This window comes from Manis javanica, chromosome 9 (assembly GCF_040802235.1).
Source record: "Manis javanica isolate MJ-LG chromosome 9, MJ_LKY, whole genome shotgun sequence".
Lineage (NCBI taxonomy): Eukaryota > Metazoa > Chordata > Mammalia > Pholidota > Manidae > Manis > Manis javanica.
In genome coordinates, this window is record NC_133164.1 from 90,258,505 (window position 1) to 90,282,650 (window position 24,146).

At 39.3% G+C, this 24,146-nt stretch overlaps 1 protein-coding gene, 1 long non-coding RNA gene and 1 pseudogene across 6 annotated transcripts in view; 2 read left to right on the forward strand and 1 right to left on the reverse strand.

The window, feature by feature from the left end:
• The first annotated feature begins 596 nt into the window (after positions 1 to 596).
• Positions 597 to 1,341, forward strand: LOC108405784 (small ribosomal subunit protein uS2 pseudogene; annotated as a pseudogene).
• Positions 1,342 to 10,608: 9,267 nt separating this feature from the next.
• The window catches only part of ZNF24 (zinc finger protein 24), a 49,063-nt gene continuing 35,525 nt past the window's right edge, over positions 10,609 to 24,146 (reverse strand). Inside the window, exons 1-4 of one of the 5 annotated variants that reach the window (XM_017674098.3) lie at positions 18,037 to 18,174; positions 15,583 to 16,085; positions 15,189 to 15,336; positions 10,609 to 13,079 (exon numbers count right to left, since the gene is read on the reverse strand). In XM_017674098.3, the coding sequence (XP_017529587.1) occupies positions 12,541 to 13,079; positions 15,189 to 15,336; positions 15,583 to 16,002 (1,107 nt within the window). In that variant the 5' untranslated portion in view covers positions 16,003 to 16,085; positions 18,037 to 18,174 and the 3' untranslated portion in view covers positions 10,609 to 12,540. The other 4 variants (XM_017674100.3, XM_017674099.3, XM_037017553.2 and 1 more) reach the window with 4 other exon arrangements.
• LOC140843431 (uncharacterized) lies at positions 18,324 to 23,109 on the forward strand. The gene is made up of 2 exons (XR_012121189.1): positions 18,324 to 19,136; positions 21,870 to 23,109. It is a non-coding gene; the product is annotated as an uncharacterized lncRNA (long non-coding RNA).

The following is a 24,146-nucleotide window of genomic DNA, read 5'->3' on the forward strand; positions in this document are numbered from 1 at the left end:
AAAAAATTTTTTGACAAAATATATTTTATGATTAAAAAAAAAAAGAAACCAGTCAACAAACTAGGAATAGAAAGAAAGTGCTTCAACATAATAAGGACTATATATGTAAAATCCACAGTTAACATCATACTCAGTGGTGAAAGACTGAAAGCTTTCCCTCTGATTAAGAACGAGACAAGAATGGCGGCTTTCACCACTTTAACATAGTACTTGAAGTCCTAGCCAGCCAACAATAAAATTAGCTAGAAATCAGTGCACACACACACACAAAAACCCCAAACGTTTGGAAATTAGGAAAAACAGCTTAAATCACCCATGGATAAAAGAAACAAGCACAATGGAAATTAGAAAATATTTTTACCTGGAATAGTGAAAATTGTGGGATATAGCTAAAGCCCTGATTAAAAGAGAAGTTTACAGTGTCCAGTGCATGTATTAGGAAAGAAAAGGCTAAGATTCAATGCTTAAAGTATTTTTCACGAGAAGTTAAAAAAAATAGGAGGTAAATCTAAAGAAAGAAAGTAGAGAAAGATCTACATGGTGTTGTTCCAGATTCCCACTGTAGCTCAAAGAGAAACTTTCACAATACCCCACAAATGAAAGATGATGATGTCCTCAAATTCCTTACAGAAGGAACCCTCTTGGGTGGCACCAACCTTGACTTCTGAATGGAACAGTACAGGAAAACGATGGCATCTACATCATAAATCTGAAGAGAACCTGTGAGAAGCTTCTGCTGGCAGCTTATGCCATTGTTGCCATTGAAACCCAACTGATGTCATGTCATATCCTCCAGGAATACTGGCCAACAAGCTGTGCTGAAGTTTGTCTTGCCCCTGGAGCTACTCCCATTGCTGGCTACTTCACTTTTGGAACCTTCTCTAACCAGATCCAGACAGCCTTCCAGAAGCAGAGATTTCTGGTGGTTAGTGATCTCAGAGCTGACAACTAGTTTTCTCATAGAGGTGTCTGTTAACCTGCTTACCAGCACTCTGTGCAACACAGACTCACTTCTGCACTATATGGGCATTGCCAACCTGTGCAACAAGGAAGCTTACACAGTGGGATGCTGGACCAGAAAGTCCTGTGCATGCATGGCACTCTCCCATGAGCACCCATAGGCAGTCATGCCTGATCTCTACTTCTCCAGAGATTCTGAAGAGTTTGAAGAGAAAGAGCAGGACACTACTGAAAAGGCTGTGACCTAGGGGGAATTTCAGGGTGAACTGACTACCTGTGCCTATCCAGCAGTTTCAGCAGTTCTCTGCTTTCAGAGACTGGAGTGCTCAGCCTGTCTATGAAGACTGTTCTGCAGCTCCCACTGCTGAGTCCACTGAATGAGTAGCAACCATTGAGTGGTTTAAAGCCATTCTTCTACACTCTTACACAGAAAAGAGAAATAAGGTTGATGGGAAATGAACACTTTCTTTTAAAAAAAAAAAAAGCAGAAGGAAGGGAATAGTAGAATATGAATCAATGAAATAGAAAACAAACATTTAAAAAAATAAAGCCAAAAGTTCATTTTTTGAAAATAATAAAACTGATAACACCCCCAGCAAAACTTTTCAAGGAAAAAAAATGGAAAAAATAATTGTCAATGTTAGGAATGCAAAAGTGTCCATCAACATAGATCTACAGCCATTACAGATCTAATACAATGGATGTGATTAATTTTATTGTAAAAATTTGAAAATTTATCCAAAATCAACACAAGAAGAAATATAAAATTTGAATAGTGCTGGGTCTATTAAGGAAATTATCTGTAATCTAGTGCTGGGTCTATTAAGGAAATTATCTGTAATCTAAATTTTTCCTATAAAGAATATTCCAGGCAAGATATCTCAGTGAGGAATACTTGTAGACATTAAAACCAGTTTCACACAATCTCTTCAAGGTAATAGGAAAAGACAGTACACTACTCAACTAATTTTATGGAAGCTATGGATTATGCTCTTTACAATGGAAGATTTCCTTCCTGGAACAAAACCAGGAGGAGCCTTAGCTTTCCCAAGGATTTTGGCACATCCGTCTTTCCACATCTCCTTAGAACACCCTTCAAGCCTTTGGTCACTCCGTGGAGGAGCTGCAGCTGAGCTTCCTGGGCAGAGTAAAAGGAATCTCTCTCCAACAGTTGGGATCCAGTTCTCCGGCCTACTGAATCTAAGTATCTACAATCTCTTAAAATGCATATTTATCACTTACTACAGTTCTCTAGACAAGGTGTTTATTTGTATACAAATGTGGTTTTGTTTAAATGTTTTCATTGAATTTCATTTAGTCTGCTTACTCCATGATTTTGCATGAGGCCAGTGGAGTTCCCCCACTGTCCTCCACAGGACGCTCCTTAGGAATGAGAACATTCCTTCCCTGTAAGCTAAAAAGGCATCCATCTAAATCAGGGGTGAGCAAACTACTGGAGGAAGGCCAGTCAGCCACATGTTTTTGTAAGTAAAGTTTTAATGGAACACAGCCACACCCATTCGTGTGTTATCTAAGGGCGCTTTCTGCTATAATGGTAGAGTTGCATAGTTGCAACAGAAACTGTACAGCCTGCAAAGCTGAAAATACTTCTATCTGGCCCTTTACAGAAAATGTTTGCTGACCCCTGATCTAAATGAGAAATTTTTTTTACTTTTTTGGGTTTTTTTCCTGATTAAAAGTGTGCTGCTAGCTTTTTGTAAAAAAAAAAAAAAAAAAAGGTAATAATGTAAAAAAATTAAGATAGAAGTCACTTATCTCCAGAAGACTATTTAACAAACTTAGTATTTTGATGTATGCCATTCTACGTATATATTTGTGCACTTTTTTCCAAAAATGATAGATAATGGTAAATTAAATTTTCTTCTATTGTTGTATCATAAACATTTCACATATCCATAAACATAGCTCTATATCATCACTTTAAATTATGGCTCTAGTGGTGTAGGGAAAATGGAAATTTCATAGCTAGAATTCTCATCTGATTCTAACATTGCCCATTGTATAAGCCATGAGGTAATAATTAGCCTGCTGCATAGGCACCTTGCTTGCCTACCCCTTGGCAATAAGCTTTTTATTGCTGATATTGCTTCCCAGGCGAACAGTCATCTCGGAAATACCAGCATGCGGGAAGGGGTGGAGAGGAAAAAAACAAGTGTCTGGACATATATGGTTGGGGCATCAGCCAGTCACCATAGAGACCCATCCACAGAGGTCCACCTGGTGCTAGGAGCAGAGAGAAGCCACAGAGCCCTATGCTAGGAAGAGAGAAGGCAGCCTACAGAAGAAGGCAAGGACTGTGGCGCCTAGAGCAGAGGCAGCACCTGGGAGTGGAGGCTGGAGCCCAGCCAGAGATGGGTGGATGGATTCTATCCCTTGACCTGCCATCGTGAGAATAAAGCATAGTATGAGCCCCTTTTAACCCCCAACATTCCATTGTCATTATTGGAGCTTATAGAATTCATAGTGAACTTGCCCACAGCTGGGAACTCTCTCCTCTTGGGGTTACAAGTGGGTGTTTATAATTGCTTTCTTAATAGTCCCTCTTTCCAACTCCCTTTCTTAAAGGCCCAAGCTTTATCAATAATAGCATCTACTTCTGATTTTCCTTTAGTTACTCAATTTCTCCTTTTCTAGGCTATTTTGTTTAACTTTTAATTTTGACATAATTTCAAAATTAATAAAAAGTTGCGAGGATATAGTACAAAGAATTCCTACATACTCTTCACCCAGATTCCCCAAATGTTGACATTTTATCAAATTTGCTACCTACTCTTATCTATCGCCAGATATATCTATATCTAGCTGTGTAAGTTTTTTCTGAATTAAGAATAAGTTGCAGACACAATGCCCTTTTGATGTTTATGCAGAGCAGGAAGGAAGAGGATTTTGAGCAGAGACATGACATAGTCTGACTTGTATGATTTGGCTGCTGTGTTGAGAACTAACTGAACTAGGGCAGGCAGGCAAGAAGAGACGCTAGTGGCCTGAGCAAAACTGCTACTTTCTAAGATGAAAAAGACTATAAGAAGAATATATTTAGGGAGAAATTAAAAGTTTATTTGGAGCATATTAGGTTTAAGATGTCTAAGTAGTCATTGTCCCAAACCCTGTTTATAAGCCTCCTACTATTTGCAGGGCCAGGGTTTCTACTAAAGCTGATAACCCTCTAAAAAGATCCACCCTTGAGTTTGCAGGCCCATCTGCACATAGAGGAAGCAACTGACTCTGGCTTGATCTCTGGCCTGCCACTCCTGTGTTGTCTTGGAGCCTGATTTCCTAGTGGTTGCTGCTGGAGGGGCCGAATAGTACCACCTGGAAGTGTGAGAACTTGAGGCTCTATGGTGGAAACTGACCAGAGGGAGAGGGGTGTCTGCTGAAAAGTATTTTCCCTCCTCCTACTCCATGGTGGGGTGAGATGAAGTGGTTCAAACCACACTTGTGCTCTGAAAATGGCCAGTAAGACTAAGCAAACAGCTGTGCTTAAACTGCAGCCAGCTAACACCTACTTGTATTTGTTCTCCCTCCTTCCCTGCTTCACCTCCCATTTACCCTATCTTCCTCTTCTGGGATCACATCCCCTCTGTTTTCTTAGGGACCCAGACTACAGCAGGCATCACAGTAGAGAAGTCTGGTAGGCAAAGGGATATATGAGCCTGTAGTTCAGAAAGAGGTATAAGCTGATACACAGATTTTGCAGTTGTAGGTAGTATTTAAAGATCTAAGACCAGAGGATATCACCTAGGAAGTGAATATAGGTAGAAGAGAGATCTAAACACTGATTCCTCAAGGATTCCAACATATAGAAGTCTGGAGAGAGGAGGAAATAGAAATACCAGCATTGACACTGAGAAGAAATGTCCCATAAAGTAGAGAAACAACAATGTGTGTTGTTCTTGAAGCCAAATGAAAATGTCAGTTACGTAAAAATATGGCTAATGCCTCAGCAAGAGGTCTCATAAATGAGTACTGGATTCAGCAATATGGAGGTTAGCAAACTTGACTGAAACTTTTTATGTGGAGAAGAATTTATATAATACATAGTAATTTCACAACTCATTTCTGATATAATATGTATCTTTTTTTTCCTGATCAGTCTAGTTAGAAGTTTCTCAATTTTATTAATTTTTTTTAAAAGTTAGCCTTTGGTTTAAATAGGATATAGAAAGTGATTTTTCTTTTGTTTTCCTATTTTCTGTTTTGTTGATTTCCAATCTAATCTTTATTTCCTTTCTTCTCTTCATTTTGGGTTTGTCTTATTCTGACTTCTTGTGAAAGCTGAAGTAATTGGATTGAGACTTTTTTTCTAATATAAATGTTTTATTGCTATAAATTTCTCTATGAGCACTGCATTCTGTAGATTATTTTTTAAAATATTCCTCTATTCCTCCTCTCTCCCCCCACTTTCAGGGACTCTATAATGATATATACTAGGCTTTGTATAAATATATATTATACATATATATATGTATTAGCTGTGCCACAGCTTATTGATGCTCTGTTAATTTTTCTGTTTTCTTTCCTCTGTCATTTTGGATAGTTTCTATTGCTATGTCTTATTTACCTTTCTTTTCTTGTTTTTCTTCTATTGTTTAATCTACAGTGCATTTTCTAAAAAATCTCATTGTAGTTTTCTTCTCTAGAAATTTAATTTGGTTGTTTTATACTTTAAATGCCTTTACTACACATGTTCAGTATTTCTACTAGCTTCTTGATCACATAGAATATAGTTACAATCTTTGTTTTAATGTGCCTGTCTACTAATTCTTTTGTTATATTTTTGGGTCAATTTGATGAAATTTTTCTTACTAGAAGTTATATTTTTCCTGCTTCTTTGCATGACATAATTTTTTATGTGATGCCATTGTATATCATGTCTTGGTGGGTGGTTGCTGGATATTGTTAATATACATATTCTTGAGCTTTGTTCTGGAATGCATTTAAATTACTTGGACACAGCTTTATCCTCTCACATCTTGCTATTAAAGTGTCTTTTAGGTAGTGTTTTGTCTAGGGTTCATTTCTACCGACTAAGGAAAAAAAAAGAAGACCCTTCTTACTGTACAAATCCCAAGTTTCTCAACGTCAGCAGGACTGATATTTAGAGCTAGGTGTTATGCACTGTAGGATATTTAGAGCTATCTCTATCTCCTACCCACTAGATGCCAGCAGAGCTCATCTCTGGTTCTGATAGCCAAAAATGTCTCCTAGGGGGCAAAACTGCCCTTGTTTGAGAACAGTGCTCTTACTGAAGCCCTGTGAATGACGATGTTTCCTACTGTGGCTGATGGTACTGTTCCTGTACCTATGTGAGTCCCAGTGATCTTTTTCCTGCAATCTTTTTGGATAATTCTTTCCCCCACCTCAGGTACTTTCCCTAGAAACATGTGCTTATCAGTCCTCAATTGAGTACTTGAGAGGGAGCCTCTGCAGCTCTCCAGTGTTGTTTAGTTCTCTCTTTGCTGATACACTGCCTTGCAAAAGATAACCACTTTGGCCTTTCAGGACCCCTTGCTCCCTCTTCTCAACTTACGGAGACTGCCAGGCTTTGCTTGAGTTCTCCCTCTCTCTGCTGTAGCCTAGAAATTCTCTCCAGGTAGCAAATAGAGAAAACCCAAGTTTCCTTCATTTGTTTCCCATCTCTCAGGGATCCCATCCTTTGCTTTTGTTGGATATATTTTATCTGATATTTTATTTGTTCAGGCAGGTTAGATCTAGTCATCTTGGCCTGAAGGATTTGTATGTTTGATAAATTTGCATGCTTATTAAAAAAAATCCAGGATTAAAAAAAAAGAAGTATAAGAGCTGAGGCTTACTGGCATGTGCCTTTGAATGGTCTAAGAGGACGCCTTAAATTCAGTGGAGAGGTTAGCCTCAGGTAATTGCTCCAAAGAGGAAGGCAGGCATTAAATTTAACAAACCAAACCAAGATGCTGACACTTAATTTACTGTTTTCTAAATTTCTGTTGTAAATAAGTGTCACAGGTATAGATGGGGATAGGTATATAGAACCATTTATATAGGTGTATAGAGAACATTAAAGTGTTAATGGAATATTACTAGAATTGTGGGCTCGGGTGATTTTTATCTCAAAACTGACTTCATAAAGAAAATATGTAGAGACATTTATAAGAATTTAAGAAAAGGTAGCTGGACACTTTTGTTCTCTTCTCTGCAGTATGTCACTCCTTTGGCCAAAACCTCTAATGGTTTCCCATCAAAGTAAAAGTCATAGTCCTACCAATGACTAACCAGGTTTTCCATGATCTGGCCCTGCCAGATCAAATTTCACCCTCAGGTTTCATCCACTGCTTTCTACCATGTTCACTCTGCTCCAGCCACACCGGCATTCTTGCTGTTTTTTGAACAAATCAGGCATTGTCCCCACCACAGCTTATTTGCATTTACTGTTCCCATGCCTGGAATATGTCCCCTGGGTCTCATGGCTTGCTTCCTCATACACACCTTTTCCCAAATTTCACTTCCTCAGTGAAACCTTCCTGGACAACCAAAGTTGCAATCCCTTTTCTCCTTGATGTTTTGTATCCCTTATTTTCTCCTTTACCACTCATATGACACAATATATTTTTTTTCTACCACCAAAAGTGTGTCACATAAAGGGGATGCTTGAGGGGAGGGCCCCAAGAGCAATGGTTGGAGGTGGGTACAGCATAGATTCAGCAGTGTAATCTCCAGTCTGAGTGCCAGGTTAATGAATCTGTATGTAGGAAGGATGGAAGAGAAATGCCACAGACATTGTGAAAACTGTTCATCCAAACATTCCCACCACCAAAACTGTTACTGGACTATAAAGTCTATGTGTGTGCTGTGTGGCATAGAGAGTGGAATAATGGCAGAGGCCAAATCATGGAAGGCTATGCTAATTTTATTAACCTATATAATGCATCAACTATAAGACTAGAATTAAAATTTCAAGGTTTTCTACAAACCAATATGAAAATACAAATAACCTATATTAATCAGGACAGAAACCCAATTATCTTAAACAAGAAAGGGACTTTATTGGCTCACAAAACTTTTAAGTTCAGAGGTAGGGCAGGCTTTAGGCACAGCTGGATAGGGCCTCCAGAAAAATGACATCATAACTTAGTTCTTGTTACTTTCTGCTAGCCTCTGAGTTTCTCCCCATACTCTCTCCACATGGTACAAATTGTGGCCTACATAGTCCATAATTGGTGGGATCTCTGTAGAGCCCCTTCATTCCAATAGTTCCCACAGAAGTTCTATAGAGGGCTCTCTTTAGCCTGGCGTAAGTTACACGCCCATTCTTTAATCATGGGGCTAAGGAACCGTGGGACTGAGGGGAAGGCCAGACGTGGCCACGTACTCACCTAAGCCACAGGGAATGGGTTCCTCATAATAAATAAGGATTTTCTTATCAAAAAATGGGGAAAGAGATACTGAACAAACAAAAACAACATATCCAATATAAGCCAATAGAAAAGCTGGTCAAGGATACAAAACCCATGATAGAACTACAGATGGCCAATAAACATGAAAATAACCTTAACACTATTAATCAGGGAAACACAAAATCTTTTTTGCCCTTCAGATAAAAATTATCAAGTGTGTAGGTAAGGCTGTATGGGGAAATGAGCACTTTCCATTCACTTGGTGAAAACAGGCCTATGGGAAGGCTAAGGTGGGTCTATCAGAGAGCACACCCTTTGACCCAACAATCCACCATATATGACTCTATCCTAGAGATAGTCACACACACACACACATACAGATATATAAAAAAGATGTTTACTTTGGCAATGTAATAGCAAGAAAAAAAAATAAGGGGACAAATAATGGTATTTTCATAGTACTAAATCCTATTAACTATTAAAGACCTTGTGATGCTTTTGAGACAAAAAAGCAAGCTGCAGAGCAGTACACAGACATCATCTTACATAAAGACATCATTTGTACATATATTCATATGAATAGGGCTAGATGAATGTATACTCAACTGTGGGCTGTGGTATGTGAAGTGCTGGAGAAAAGGGTCTGTTCTTTTGGGTATCATTTGTTCTGTACAAGGATAGTAATTTTCATAATTAAAGAAGGAAAAATGGGCAATTCACAACAGGAAATGCAAATGGCCAGTGAACAAAGATGTTCCTCATTAATAATAAAAGAAAGGTAAATTTTGCCTGTTAGAGTGGCAAAAATATTTAAGGACTCAGGGTTTTGGGAATGTAGGCAAACAGGCACTCTATTAATGGAGTCGTAAATCGGTACAGTAATTTCTCAAAATGTTAAATGTGGACATTCTGACCCAATAAATCCACAACTAGCTATTTATTCTAAAGGAAACCCACACAGGTAGCCAAATACATGTATAAAGATGTTAACTGTATTATCTGTAATAAACAAATGGAATAATACATAGCCATAAAACAAAATGTCTACGTCAAAGTGGGAGGGAAGGGGTGCAGTACATGTAAAATGGGGATATGTACCTACTTCATATGGTTGCTGTGAGGATTAACAGTCCATGGTAAAGTGCTTCTAACAGTGCCTGTATATAGCAACCCCAAGTGTCGGCTATTAACACATTTTTGCCTAAATAGGTATATGCCTGGGAGAATAACAAACCAAATTACTACTTCTGAGTAAGACTATGAGAAGGAATGTTCTTTCTCATTTTACAATTCTGTACTGTAGAAAATTCAAACAAACTTGTTTAATAGCTTTAACATTTAGTAACTATAAAAGAAAGCATAAAATTTATCAAAGTTTAACAGTAGTCATTTGCACTGTGAAAAATACGTGTCCCTGGAGTCAAAGAATTTGAGTTTTTGCTGTAATCAGCCACATGCAAGTCACATGTCCTCTGAATCTTGCTTTCCTAGCCTATACAAATCTAAGTGAGATAGGTATACTGTCTAAGCCAATGCCTGGAATGCAATACATAGAACACTTATATAATGTGATAGACTGGGTGTGAATGTGGGGAGCTTCACTACCAAGAAAACCAGAAGAAAATTTAGCAATAATGAGCAAATGCTCAGTGGCTATTGGGCAGGTTATCAGCAGTCTGCGTGATATCATCGACTGCAACTACAAGATCACCACATCATCAGAGGCTGGGCACTCCCCAGAATTGCTATGATTAGCTATGTGCATATAAATGAATGAATGAAATCATAAATCACTGAATAGTTATTTTAAGTCAGTTTGTCTACTGAGAGTTTAACTCACCTAATAAGAGATAGTGAATACACAGACCGCCACTTCCTTTTCCTATGTACCATTGACCAGGCTTTTTGTGTCCAGCCCATTTTCTCCAGAGAGCCTTGCCTTAGCCTTGGAATCCTTTCTAAACAAGGGGTATCAGAGCTGTCAAGACAAGCTCATATTTGCCAACTCAAATACTTTTTCTAAGCTCTTTTATACCAAACATCTTTGGCATTTATGACAAACGTACCAGAGGGAAGCTTCTTTGTATACAAGGAAGATGTAAGATCTAAAAATGGGTGAAATTATAGCCATTGAGGTTGCTCCCTTCTTACACACTCTGATAAAAGAACTGTCATCCCAGTAGCAGTATTCCAAATACGCCACCTCAAGCCCACATGTAAAGAGCCAGTTGTAAATAAATAAACCAACTCAGGAACATCTTATCTTACAGCGGAGTAGTTTATAGCTTTATTGGACATTGACTTGTTTCCTCTCAGCCACAAGAGAAATGGACCCAAACAAAAGTCCCTACATTTTCCTGTATAACTTAAAATACATTATATCATTACTACATATTTATACTTCAATAAGTCTTAATCTATAAAGCACATTTCTTATCGTTATCAGAAAAATCTATAAACAAGCTCCATTCTGACTCACTTTTCCACCAGCTGGCCTTGCATTTATTACTATGCTTTTTAACAGGCTCATGCAAATCTCGCCTTCTTTTTTTTAATCTGATCCAAGCACCAGATGCAACCAAAATCTCTGGAACTATGAAATATTTTTATTCACATGGGTTATTTTCCACAGAATTATGCCCACTATAAAATGCCTTTTCTCATATTCTGTATTTTAACTTCCAGAGTTTTCCACTATTCAACAGCAGAACCACAGTACTTGGGATTCCTCAGCCAAGGAGTATATAATCCTACTACTACAATGTATTACTTTAATACACTTAAAAAATGTGTTAAGACTTAAAATTTTTAAAATGAAAATCAATTCTGAGTAAGCTAGTTGTTAATAACCTAGGTATTTTTTAAATAGAACAATTCAACTTAACATGTTAAGTACAACCTCAGTGCTACTAGAGATTGATTAGTTTTTTTTAAAGACCCACAAACCTCCAAACTAATAGAGTATCTTATACTCACCTCTTTAGACTGTTGGAGAGCCGGCTAGCTCTTTTAAGCTGAATCTTCCTTTCCCCCAATATAACACCCTGGTAAGAGAACTGTGACTCTGGAAATCTCAGAGGTGACCTCCCCTAGGACTACTCTGACAGAGTTAAGAGTTAACTCATTAAACAGCTTTGTACCAAACCCACAATGATTTACAGTGAAAGAAACACCTACCTACTTATGGTAGGGTTACAGTACCTAGCACAGGGCCTTGTCGGTAGAAAATATTTAATTATAAATGCATGGCTGCTTTGTTTGCTTGTTCAACCCTTCTGTACCAAATAAAATAGCAAACCTGATACTTGTTGCCCACTTGTCAGACTTTTTTCTGTCCTTAATAAAAATGAAGGCAAAATAAGATTTTCAAGTCTGTTTTCTAAAAGCCAAGAGACCATTATGCTATATTGCTCTTCAACACTGCCATTCACTACAAATTCCTCCCTAGTTGTAATTTCTACTTTTATAGTTTATAATTGTTTATTGTCTAGACTCTGTCACTTTCTAATAATAATGGGAAAACACTATTTTCATTAGTGGGATGCCTAATTACAGAGAGGGTAAGCTGTTGAGTTTTTCTTCAGGCAAATAATTACATTTAGACAAATTCTTGATATACTTCAGTTCTTGGATCAGAGTATTTATCTTCCCTATTCACTTTTGATGTTCATTACCACTTCTTAATCTGAGTTTTAAGGCTCATTTACTCTGAGGCTTTTGATCATCCTATCTTTCATTTTCTGAAATACATATTCAAATTAGGTGAAAGAAAACAAGGATAAATTTTGAAAAAATGGTTTTTTTTTTACATTTTTAATTCCTGTTACCTTTTAATGTACACAGGAATACCTTGAAAATAACATTTTAATGCTCAACACAGAAATATGTCAGTCTACAAAGGAGACTTTTAAGGGCTGAAGAATCAGGTAGTTCATTATTTGGAAAAATAATAATATAAACATCACATGTAAGATTTAGGCATTAACACCTGAACTAAGTTTAAAATTTCAGTTTCTGGGCAGGTATGACACCATTTCTCTCAAGATGAAATAATAGTGGGTGAAGATTTTCTACATTTCCCGTGTATTTTCTAACAGACTAGAAGGAAATAAAACTATTATCATTTCATGTTTTTGTCTTCATTTCTGAAGAAAAAGACCTGAGTGCTGACATTTTTTTTTTTAATTTCTTAAACTTTCACAACATTCAGAAGTTTTTCTGCATTGTGTCTTCGCTGATGTCTAAAAAGATTTGAGCTTTGACTATAGGATTTCCCACACTGAACGCATTCGTAAGGTTTCTCCCCAGTATGGATTCTCTGATGATTAATAAGCCCAGAATTCTGGCTAAAGGCTTTTCCACATTCAAGACATTTGTAAGGTTTTTCTCCAGTATGGACTCTCTGGTGTTGCACAAGGATAGAACTTCTGCTGAATGCTTTCCCACATTCAACACATCCATAGGGTTTCTCCCCACTGTGGATTCTTTGATGAAGAATAAGAGCTGAGCCCTGACTGAAGTGTTTTCCACATTCATCACATATATGTTGTTTCTTTCGAGAGGGGTTTCTCTTTCTTTCAAATCTGCCCTTGGGGAAACAGGCTTCTCCATATTTAAAAATTTGAGGAACACCTATATTGAGACTGCCAGGAACTTCTTGAGATTCTGCTGCTGAGGGAATCTCCTGCTTTGGCGCTAGCGCTCCATTTTCAATTCTAGCATCATCATCTGAAATGAACAGAAAATGTAAACATCACTCATTTCCTATTCTGTGAGGAAAGGAACCTGAAGAAAAAAACTTTTTTAATGAACTGAAAGTAAACATCTCATACATATGTATAAAAACAGCACTCTGAAAACCAGTGTTAAGGAAGCCTATTCTCAAAAAAGAAAAAAATGAATGATTATGAGACTAATGAGGAAACGGCATGACAACATAATGAGGGATTAAAAGGTTGTATCTGAATAAAATTGGTACTGTAAGTGAATGGGTTTATACAATGGTAGTCAGTAAACAAAAGGAGAAAGATGGCAGATTCTAAGACTGTGATGTAGCTAAGTCTGGATGAAACTTCCTAAGAAGAATAAAATTAAACTGCTACTAGGAGAATCATAATTAATAATATTTTGCTTTAAGATAGGGAGAAATCTTAAATACATCAAAATACAATGGTACAAATAATAAGCAATCTGTTAGTGACTATTACTGGACTGAGTAAGATAGGAAATCACAACCAAGATTACACTAAAAGCAGCAGAACATGAGAGTCCTGACAAGAAGGGCCTAAATTAAGCCAGGAGCATCCTGTGTTAACTGAGGACATGACACTTATAAATTCAGTATGCCCTTAATAAATGAAAGGTTTTTTTTTTTTTAAAGAAACTTGCTTTGGTATTTATCATGGTAGTTAGAAGAGTTATTTCTAAACCCCAGTTAGATGTGTCTCATCAAAGAAAAGTGTGAATTACCAACACGAAGTACCATCACCACCTGCAGGCAGCAATATGCAGTCTCATTTAAGACTCTACTGAAACATCAAACCTTGAAGAGTGAAACAGTTATTCCAAAGTGAGCAGCAGCACTCACAACAGTGGTAAACAGTAAGCAAGTCTACGATAAATGATTAAGAAAGGGATAAAGTCAGGAGAGAAGGCTGACAGAGAGAGAGTGAAGGGCTGGAGAGGTTTAGTGAGGCCTGGAGATTTGAAGAATAGAGAAGCAAGTGGAATAAATGGGACAGAAAGAAGTTCCCAACTGTGGTAGAGACAAGACTGCTGAAATTAAGCTATTTAAAAACAGGTGAAAATCATTCTAAAATTCAAGCAAGCAAGGAAGTTTTCTATCCAAGAAAAGGCCACAACCAACAACCAATAGTGGTCCTCAAAATTTACTATACAGAAGAAATGTCCATGAAACATGTAAATCTGCAGATTCTCAGCTGGCTTCAGCACCACCCCAGCAGTTCTGATTCACTAGCACTGTCCCCTCAGATGGGAAGAAAATCTGATCAGAGCCCATTCTGTGGCACACCAACATTATCTATAGTTACCTCAAGAAATGATTCCCAAAACCATCTCAAACAAAATCTCATTTCAATTCATACAAATATAAAAAAAAAATTCAGCAGTTTTAGGAATGTACTGGGCTATAACTAAGTATACAAATACGTGGAGTCAATTGCCAATATATTGGGGAAGACTTATCTAAGTGAATTATTACCATTACAAGTTTTTCAATTAGTATTTCTGTACTTGAAGCACGTTATAGCCAGAGAACCTATTTTTGCGTAAGTACTTTAAAAAGGTAGAGAGCTTTATCTGAATGTTATGTCTACAAATAACACTTCTTAGAAAAAAAACCGCTAGGTAGGATGTTTAAGAAAAAAACAAAAACAGCTAAATATTTCAAAAGACCTCAGTGAAATGAAAAGATCTAAAGAGGCTTTAGGTAAGCTTATTATAGCAGCAGGATTAGGTAGGTGATTGAAAGGATGTGAAACAGTTGGCAAATAAGCAGTACTGCATACAAAACAGAGGGCCCTAGTCTATAGGTGGGTGGTTGGCTTGAAGTTAGGCAAATGCCGATCTGAAATGGACAGGTCTTCAAGAGGTGAAAGGGAAGGAAAGGCTAATGATACTAATGTCTAGGAATAAAAGACCTGAGGTGCATGAACCAACTGTTATGAAAAAAGAAGCAAGATCCTACAGTATGTCTATGTCTAAGATCAGATTAAGGTGATTAAAACCCTCTCCCCCAAAGCAAGAATAAGCAATGAGTTCTGGACAAAATGCCCACACTCGTTCGCTCTCTAGCCCACATGGAATTCTGGTCCATACCACAGTGCCTTAGGGAATGAAGCTCCCAAGATGCCCACTTGAGCTGGTTTTCCACAGCATCAAGCCCAGAATTTGGTAGTCCCTGAGCTTCTTCTTGAGATACTATCTCTTCTACTAGCACTTCTCGTTTTCGTCGACGGAGAGAAACCTGGAAATAATAAAGTTTGGTTTAGTTGAGAAGAAATTTATGAGTACCAGAACTAAAAATGCATAAGAGAAACCATACAAAACATATACTACAGGGACCTAGATGACAAAGCAGCATAGATAGTGGAGAGCAGTTAGCAGGGGCATATACATAATTCTAACTACTTAGTTAACTGGAATTAACTCAGGAGCTTTGCCTGTTGCTATGCCAATGCTTCTGACCCAGAAAATGACACAGTAGGCTCACCGGCTGTCCAGGGTCATCTAGTTCACTCTCTAAATCCTCCAGCACTGTCACTGCCTCCTCTCCATTTTCTGGATGATGCTCTCGAACCCAAGTCTGCAGCTCCTTTGGTAGGATGGCAACAAACTGTTCCAGCACAACCAGCTCCAAGATTTGCTCTTTTGTATGTGTTTCTGGCCTAAGCCATAGACGGCAAAGTTCTCGAAGCTGGCTCACAGCTTCACGGGGTCCAGGTGAATCCTGGTATCCAAACTGCCTGAATCGCTGTCGGAAAACTTCTGGGTCAGGGAGATGGTTCCAGGGGATACTTGATCCCTCTTCAACATCAGGATCCTCCTCCAGCTTCACTCTCAGAATTTTTTCCTCTTCATCTGGAGTTGGGATGATAAGTATAGAATCTTCTTCCACTGACTGTGCAGACATCCTGATTTATAAGTCTTCAAGAAAAGACAATCAAGGCAGGATATAGGCCTCGGGGAAATACCCTTTTTTCTTTACAGGTACTCCTGAGACACAAGAAATAAAAAATAAATAAATGCCCAAATACCTTAAGTTAAACTTAGACATATATTAATAAAGTAAAACATATCAATTCTTTTTACTGGATTAAAAATTACAATCAATAACCTACACCGTAAGTTGGCAAACTACAACTCACAGCTAAGTCTGGCCTAGTGCCCATTTTTGCACAATGCTTGTATTAAGAATAGTTTTCACATTTTAACATGGTTAGAAAAAAACGAAGACTACTTCAAGACATGTGAAAATGGTATGAACTTTTAGAATGTCTGTCTATTCGTTCACAGTTCACCTACAATAGCAGAGTTGAGTAGTTAAGACAGACACTATGGCCTGAAAAACCTGTTATTTACTATATCTGGCCCTGTAGAGAAAAGTTCACCAATCTGTCACCTACCAAATCAACAAACCCTATTTCAATAGTCAAAAGAATCCAAGAAAGAACAAGCCTACCTCGGTGTTTTCTAAATGCTTTTGACCTTGAAATACATTATTTACAACTCAGGACTGTTGTTCCATGACACACTTAGGTCAACACAAAAGCAGGGGCTGTTTTTATTAGCTGCCTAAAATTTTTTTTAACAAAAAGTTTTTCTAAGAGTTAAGAACTCTATTTTTTACGTGTTTACGAACTCCCTGAACTTAAAAATATGTGAAAAAATATTCACTTGCTCAGTAACTGATGACATAATATTTAAAAAAGTAACCACTAGATCACATACAAATATTATTCAGTCACCTGCCACAACATAACTACATTTAAATCTCTTATGACAGGCATTAGTCACAACAAATTCTATGAAGAGAAACTCTTGCAGTGGCCCAGAATCTTGTCCTCACACTGGATGACTCAGTCTTCCCGGCTTCTACCTTCAGAGAGACCTTGTGCTATTTCTGATCCTTTCCTTATTATTTGCACAGTCATGCCCAAGCCATTGTTTAGAACACACATTAGGAATGAGCCATGCAGCTAGCTACTCAAGATACCTATTCAGGGCCCAGACTCTGAAAACCAGTAACTTTAAAAAACTTCTTGTAACTCTACCAAAACTAGTAACCTGAAAAACTGTAATACATAGTTTTAATTAAGTGCTCTTAATTTAATTTAATAATACAGACAGGTAATACATATACAGTTTTGATTAAGTACACCGCAGTGTGGCGGCCTTACAAACAGGGTGCCAACAGGTTCGCTCCTATTCCAGGACCCTACCTATCAATTGCTCAAACATTCTACGCAAAAGAGATTTCTCTTCCTCTCATGTTCTCAATGGACAGCCCGCTGGTAGGACGTGAAGGAGGAGCGGTGAGTGGCAGACCCGAGGGTCCAGGTAGCGCTTGGGCGGAGGGCCTCTTACCAGGTGTTCTTCCCGCCTCACTCCTGCAAAGTGCCGCTGCGAACCTCGCCCTGCCCCGCTCCGTCGTCCTCCAGCCCCTCTCCTCTGCACTAGACCCAGTGGATTTTAGATAACAAAACGGTACCCTGTTACTACAACCTCCGAGGCACGGCACTTCCGCCCCCGTCCAACGAAACTACAAGCCCCGGCAGGCCCCACGGAAGGCCCGCCCCCTCCGACCTCCGCCCGAATGGAGTCCCAGAACTCTCCGCGAGACTCCAGGGCCTCGAAACAGAACAAAACCGGCCGATGGGGGAGGGGGAGGAAGAGGGGGAACGTGAGGGTCGGGGACTACACAACGGATGGAAAGTACCCCAAAGAAGCTGAAAGCCCCATCTGGCTTTCCGTCTACCCCTCTCCGCCCCCCAGCTGCTAGGCGGGGAGACCGCGGCCTGGTCCCCGCGCCTCCAGGGAAGCCGAGGAAGGTCCCTACCAGACTTGCTGAATGATTCCAGCCAAGCGGTCCGCAGCCCTAAGCCAGCGGTCCTCTCGCGCCCTTCCCCCTCACTCCCTTCCCCCGCCCCGCCACTCTCGCGCAAACCTCCGGTTTTGGAACCACAGCAGCTTCGCTGTCCACAGCAGACGCTGAGACGCCACTCACAGCAGTTTCCCAGAAGCCCGTGGCGCGGACTGCTTCCGGTCTGCGGCCCCAGAAGGCGGGGAGAGGCAAAGCCCCGCGTTGCCATGGAGATGCGCCCAAAGCGGGGGAGGGGCGGCCGGACGACAATGACCGCTTTGAGGCTGCGTTTGGCCTCGCGCCTCCCTGCCTTGCATAGGCTTCTGTGTTCCGCTTAAGACAAGGGAGAGAAAGAATTCTGCCATTGGGACAGTCTTAATGGTTTGATAAGCCCTTTCACATGCAGTATTTCATGTGGTCTTCACAGTAATCTTCTGAAAGATGTAATAAAAGCTAGTGTTTATGACCGTTTTACTTCTGCATTGTACCAGGTGCTCTCACCGTGCTTTACACGTCATTTAATTTTCACAACAGCATTGTGGTAGGAACTTTTATCCCCCTTTCACAGCTGAGATCACTGATGCACAAATAAGTTGTAGGACTCCAACCTCCCTGAGAAATAAGTTAGCCTAAGAGTAGCCATCTTGAAGCCCAAAAAGCCATTCTGATATATGACTCAGAGGGAACAACTGAAACCAGGTAACTCCTCTGGAAAAACAAGTTAATCAATCATGACTGCTGGCAGCGCTAACCTTTCGGTTAGTTAAGCATAAAAGCTGACCCTACCTTGCTACACCCCCAGGACGTGGCACTAACCCAGAAATCGTAGGTTTGAAAAATTACTGCCTTTGTAGTATTGTTATCTTGCTATGTAGTATTGTTATCTTGTTACTACAACATAATCTGTAACCATGGTAAATCTCTAGGGCTGAATGCCTCAGAAAATCCTATATAACCACTTAGTTGTAAGTACTCAGGGTCCTCGTTGAGACCCGCTGCGACGGGCAGACTTGGACCCCAACTAGTTGGCTTCTGAATAAATTCCTCTTGCTTGTTGCATCAAGAAACGTCTTTGGTGAGTGATTTGGGGCGGCGCCTTCCTCAGGGGAATCCAACATTTGGGGGCTCGTCCGGGATCATGCGCTCACCCCGCTTCACTCCCGAAGTCGCTCTTGGAGGAAGAGGTAAGATTAGTGGCGCCTTGAGTTGTATGTGTTCTGTTTTCTGTTTCAGTGAGACCGGTCGGAGTTCTGAAGGGTACCCGCTGTCTGGCAGCCGTCTCAATCCCGTAAAGAGGCTGTGACTGCGGTCGGTAGACGTACTAGAGCACCGCAGGCTGCAACCCTGGGGGACGCCCCAGGGAGGTTGGGAGGCCAGGGACGCCTGGTAGCCTCCCGTCTGTTTTTCTGGCAAGGTGAATCTGATGAGATAGGGTTGATTTTCAGGCGCCAGGAATATCAACCCTCTGATTCCTTTCGGTTTCTGTTTGAAAATCTGAGAAAAAACAAAAAGCGGCCGCTGTGTGTCTAATCTGTGTGTGTCTCTGTTTTTTGTGTCTTTCATGTGCCTAATAATTGTTATACTGACAATGGGACAGACTCAGACAACCCCCTAAGTGTGTAAATGAATATATCTTTCTACCTCCGGATGGTATTAATGAAATTGATTTAAAGACAAGCGCTTGTGAAAATTGAGTGTTCTAAAACTTCCAGAAAACCTGATAAAAAAGTGTTAAGCATTAATGCTAATTTGAGTTTGCCTGAGGCGGGCATGTCCTGGTAGTTGTCGGCTGCCTGAGTTTACCTAGAGTCATTTGAGTCATGTTATCTGCTAAATCTTTTAAGAATAGAATGCTTAGAAGCTTGGCTTTGTCTAGTGTTCAGTGGGGGTCTTGTGAGTAGGCTAGCATAGTTGTTGCAGGTAGGTGAACTGGATAAGTGTAGCAAGTGAACACCTTTTTAATTGTGTGTTGCAGTGTGTATGGCTACCTGCAGCCTGAGAATCTTTGTAGTAACTTAAAGCCTTAGAGTTTTGTTAAGTTGAGAAGATGTGCTCTGTGTTTGCTGGGAGATTGTGCTGTGAAGCTCATGGTTGCAGAAATTGTAAGATGTGTTCGTAAGTTTGTCAGTCTAGGAAATGTTGGTTTGACAGTTTGCAGTGTCCTGCTTCTCAGTGTTCACTGGAGCTTGAAGTTTCTAATAGTTTTGAGTTCTGGTTAGAACTGCTTAAAGTGATAGAGAGGGCATTTCTCTATGTTGAAAGATCACAGCAGTTTCTCATGCTTAAAGTCTCAGTGAGTTGCCATGAAATCGTAATGTTAAAGAGACTAAAAGCTAAAGTTTGTTAACAACTGTATAACCTTTATTTGCCTTTGAAATATTTTGTTATTAAAAATGATTGCATGGCCTGAAAAATTGAATTCCTAAGCAGAATAGTAACAAAGCTTTTTTCAGCTGATTAAATGCACTTAGTTAACAAACCAAAATTTATTAAACTGTAGAATCTGGACAAGATTATGTTTCTCCCAGAAAAACAGGTTTCACTGTAAAGGTTTAGATAGACGAACGTGTGACCACTTTTGAGAAAAGTTGTAATAGATTTTTTGAGAACCACCAGGTCTTCTTGTTTAATTTATATGCTGTATGTTTTAAAAAAAAACATGGGGGACTCTCCATATTTTTTAATGCAAATAATCTTAGAGCTTTTAATAGAATTTGCATAGCAGCTTATATCTACTATTAAAGAGTAAAACATTCTTGAAGCTTTCAGGGAAGACCTGTAAACTTAAGCACTTTCTCTGTTTTTTTGTATCTGGTCTTAGACACTTATGCTGAGTTATGTTCTTATTATTTTCACTGTTTGTAAGCTATTGATTGTAAGCCAAAGGTCATCATTTCTCAGTCCCTAAATGAAGAAGTAAAATGCCTGACCTCTTTCATCTCAAATCATATTTCTGGTCATATCTGAAAATCTGTGTGAAAGAAAGAGACATTTAAATTTGAGATTCTGCTTAAACTTTTAAGTTGAATTTGACTATAGCCATATTCATTCTTTGTATGTATCTCTAACAGGTCTTTTGTATGCCTGGTGATATTATACTCTGCCTTGAGTTTAGACAGTTCTTTCAGCTAAATATGAATTCTTATTGTAGCTTTTTTCCCCTCCTGAAGATGAAAGCAGAAGAATCTACCATCTGCTACCATTCTCTCAAGAATGCTTAGTAACCTAGAATTAGTTTGACTTTCTGTATGTTGTCTTTAAAAATTGACAGCAGCAGTCTCCCCTGCTGCCCCACTTTTTAAGATATCTTGTTTACTGTGCTGAGTATATAGACAATAAATGTGTAATGATAGTTCTAAAAAAATTAAATGCAAAAAGGTGCTTTTACCTCTAGTTAACTCTGATATTTTCCAGAGGGCCCCTGGAACATGTCAGAAGAATTTTTCTCACTAGAGAAAGTATTTGACTAATTTGGCTTATTTATCTGATATATATATATTTATTTACCAGGAAAGCACTGTCAAAGAGAATGATGCTAAACTTTGTTACTAAATGTTTTGTATTACAGAAATATCAGAATTTCCTTATGTCAACTGTTTTACAGTAAGCTCTCATCAGATCTTTAACCATTATCATTTGTAAGTCTTTTGTCATTTATAGTATTATCCCTAAACTGGTAAAGAACTGGATTTCAGCAGAACAGGTATTAGTTACATAAGATTACATAAACTAAAGAAAATGATTTTGTGTCTTTTTGTTTCAAATGTTGCTGGTAAAGTGTTTTAACCTTGTTCTCTTAAACTGACAACAGTTTAGTAAATGACTATCTTTATGAGCAGAATTGAAACATCCTTCTCTCTACTTGATCCCTCCAGAGTTTAAAAACTTTCAGTGACTGTTTTTGTATTCCATGGCAGTATGTTTATTTGCACGAGTTCAATAAGAATCTGCTTTCCTTGTGAGAAGACTACTTAAGAACACTGGTTATACTACCAGGGCTTTGACTGGAATGTCATACCTGAGAGACATGTGCATAGACTCAGATGTGAACAACTTTAAAGAACTAAGATTGACTTTATAAAGCCAACAAAGCCCCTTGGAAGAACTGGCCTGGTACCTTGCTTACAGAGTTCCCAGCAGCCTTACCAGGTGAGTAAAGAAGGTCACTTCCTGGCAGGTGCAGAGACCTCGAGAAGAGAAGAATTCATCCAAATCTACAGGTACTGCAGGTAAAGCCTGATGGCAAGTCTGGCTTGGCTGTCTGGCCTCAGGAGGCCTTTAAAAGTTCAATCTGAAATTCCTTACAAAAAGTTCCAGCAAAGCATATTTAAAAGAGCCTGTGTAATCAATTGCTCTTCTTGCTGCACCGGTGCAAATAATCAAGCCAGCTGTTAATTATTTTCTTAACCTAGTTACTTCTAGTAAAAATGAGAGTAATTTTAGAGAGAAGTATCGTTTCAATAATGTAGCCTCCTTCCAGAATAAAAAATCCAACTCCAGATGTTGCTACATAACCTAATAACACAATTTGTTTTATCTTGCCTAGAAGCCACAAAACTGCAAATAGTAATAAAAATGAAACCCAGAATAGAAGCGCCAGCCTTCTGAAGCCCTCTCAACTGACCAGTGATGGAGACCTAGCTGCACCCTTTACTGCGCCCCCTTCTCAGCATGAAGCAGCCAGAGCGGTCATCGCCCCTTTTCCCTAGCAGCAGCTAGAGTCTCTATCTGTAGAAGAAAGAATGAGACCATACCCATAGCCTTCCCTGGTAAAAACAGGTATTTAATCCCTCCTCCCAAGGGATGGTGGGCTTGTAACACTAGAGAGACCCCATGTGTCTCTACTTCTGCCTTCAACTCCTCCCGTGATTTCTGTATCATGGTCCAGTTAGTACCCAGACTAATGTATCATGATGACTTATCATTCGTGGCAGAATTAGAACCTAAACTAAGGCATAAAAGAGAGCCAGTCTCACTCACTCTAGCTGTATTACTAAGAGTAAGAGTCCCAGCCGGAGTAGGACCAGGGGCAGCTGCAATTATACAAAGAAACCAACATTACGAAGGACTAAGAATAGCTATCGGTGAAGATTTGAGAACTATAGAACAGTCTATTTCTAAACTTGAAAAGTCCCTAACCTCTCTCTGAAGTAGTGCTGCAAAATAGACGAGAGTTAGATTTACTATTTCTAAAAGAAAGTAGATTGTGTGCAGCTCTAAAGGAAGAGTGCTGCTTCTATGCAGACCATACTGGAGTAGTAAGAGACTCAATGTCTAAATTAAGAGAAAGATTAGATCAGCGAAAGCGAGAACGAGAAGCTAACCAGAGCCTGTTTGAATCCTGGTTTTCTAGATCCCCATGGCTTACAACTCTAATATCCACTTTGGCAGGACCCCTGCTTATTTTAATATTGCTCCTCACCTTAAGTCCCTGCATTTTAAATCGAGTAATAACCTTTATTAAAGAAAGAGTAAGTGCTGTGCAGGTGCTAATGCTGAGACAACAGTATCATACCCTCACACAACAAGAAGAAACCAACATTCCATGATTAGAATGTTCAGAAAAAGAAGTGGGGAATGTAGGACCCCAACCTCCCTGAGAAATAAGTTAGCCTAAGAGTAGCCATCTTGAAGCCCAAAAAGCCATTCTGATATATGACTCAGAGGGAACAACTGAAACCAGGTAACTCCTCTGGAAAAACAAGTTAATCAATCATGACTGCTGGCAGCGCTAACCTTTCGGTTAGTTAAGCATAAAAGCTGACCCTACCTTGCTACACCCCCAGGACGTGGCACTAACCCAGAAATCGTAGGTTTGAAAAATTACTGCCTTTGTAGTATTGTTATCTTGCTATGTAGTATTGTTATCTTGTTACTACAACATAATCTGTAACCATGGTAAATCTCTAGGGCTGAATGCCTCAGAAAATCCTATATAACCACTTAGTTGTAAGTACTCAGGGTCCTCGTTGAGACCCGCTGCGACGGGCAGACTTGGACCCCAACTAGTTGGCTTCTGAATAAATTCCTCTTGCTTGTTGCATCAAGAAACGTCTTTGGTGAGTGATTTGGGGCGGCGCCTTCCTCAGGGGAATCCAACAAAGTAACTTGCCAAGAGCTCATAGTGGGAAGCAAGATTTGAAACCAGAACATGACTCCAACCTTTGGCTCCCACTACATGTTACAGAGCTTTA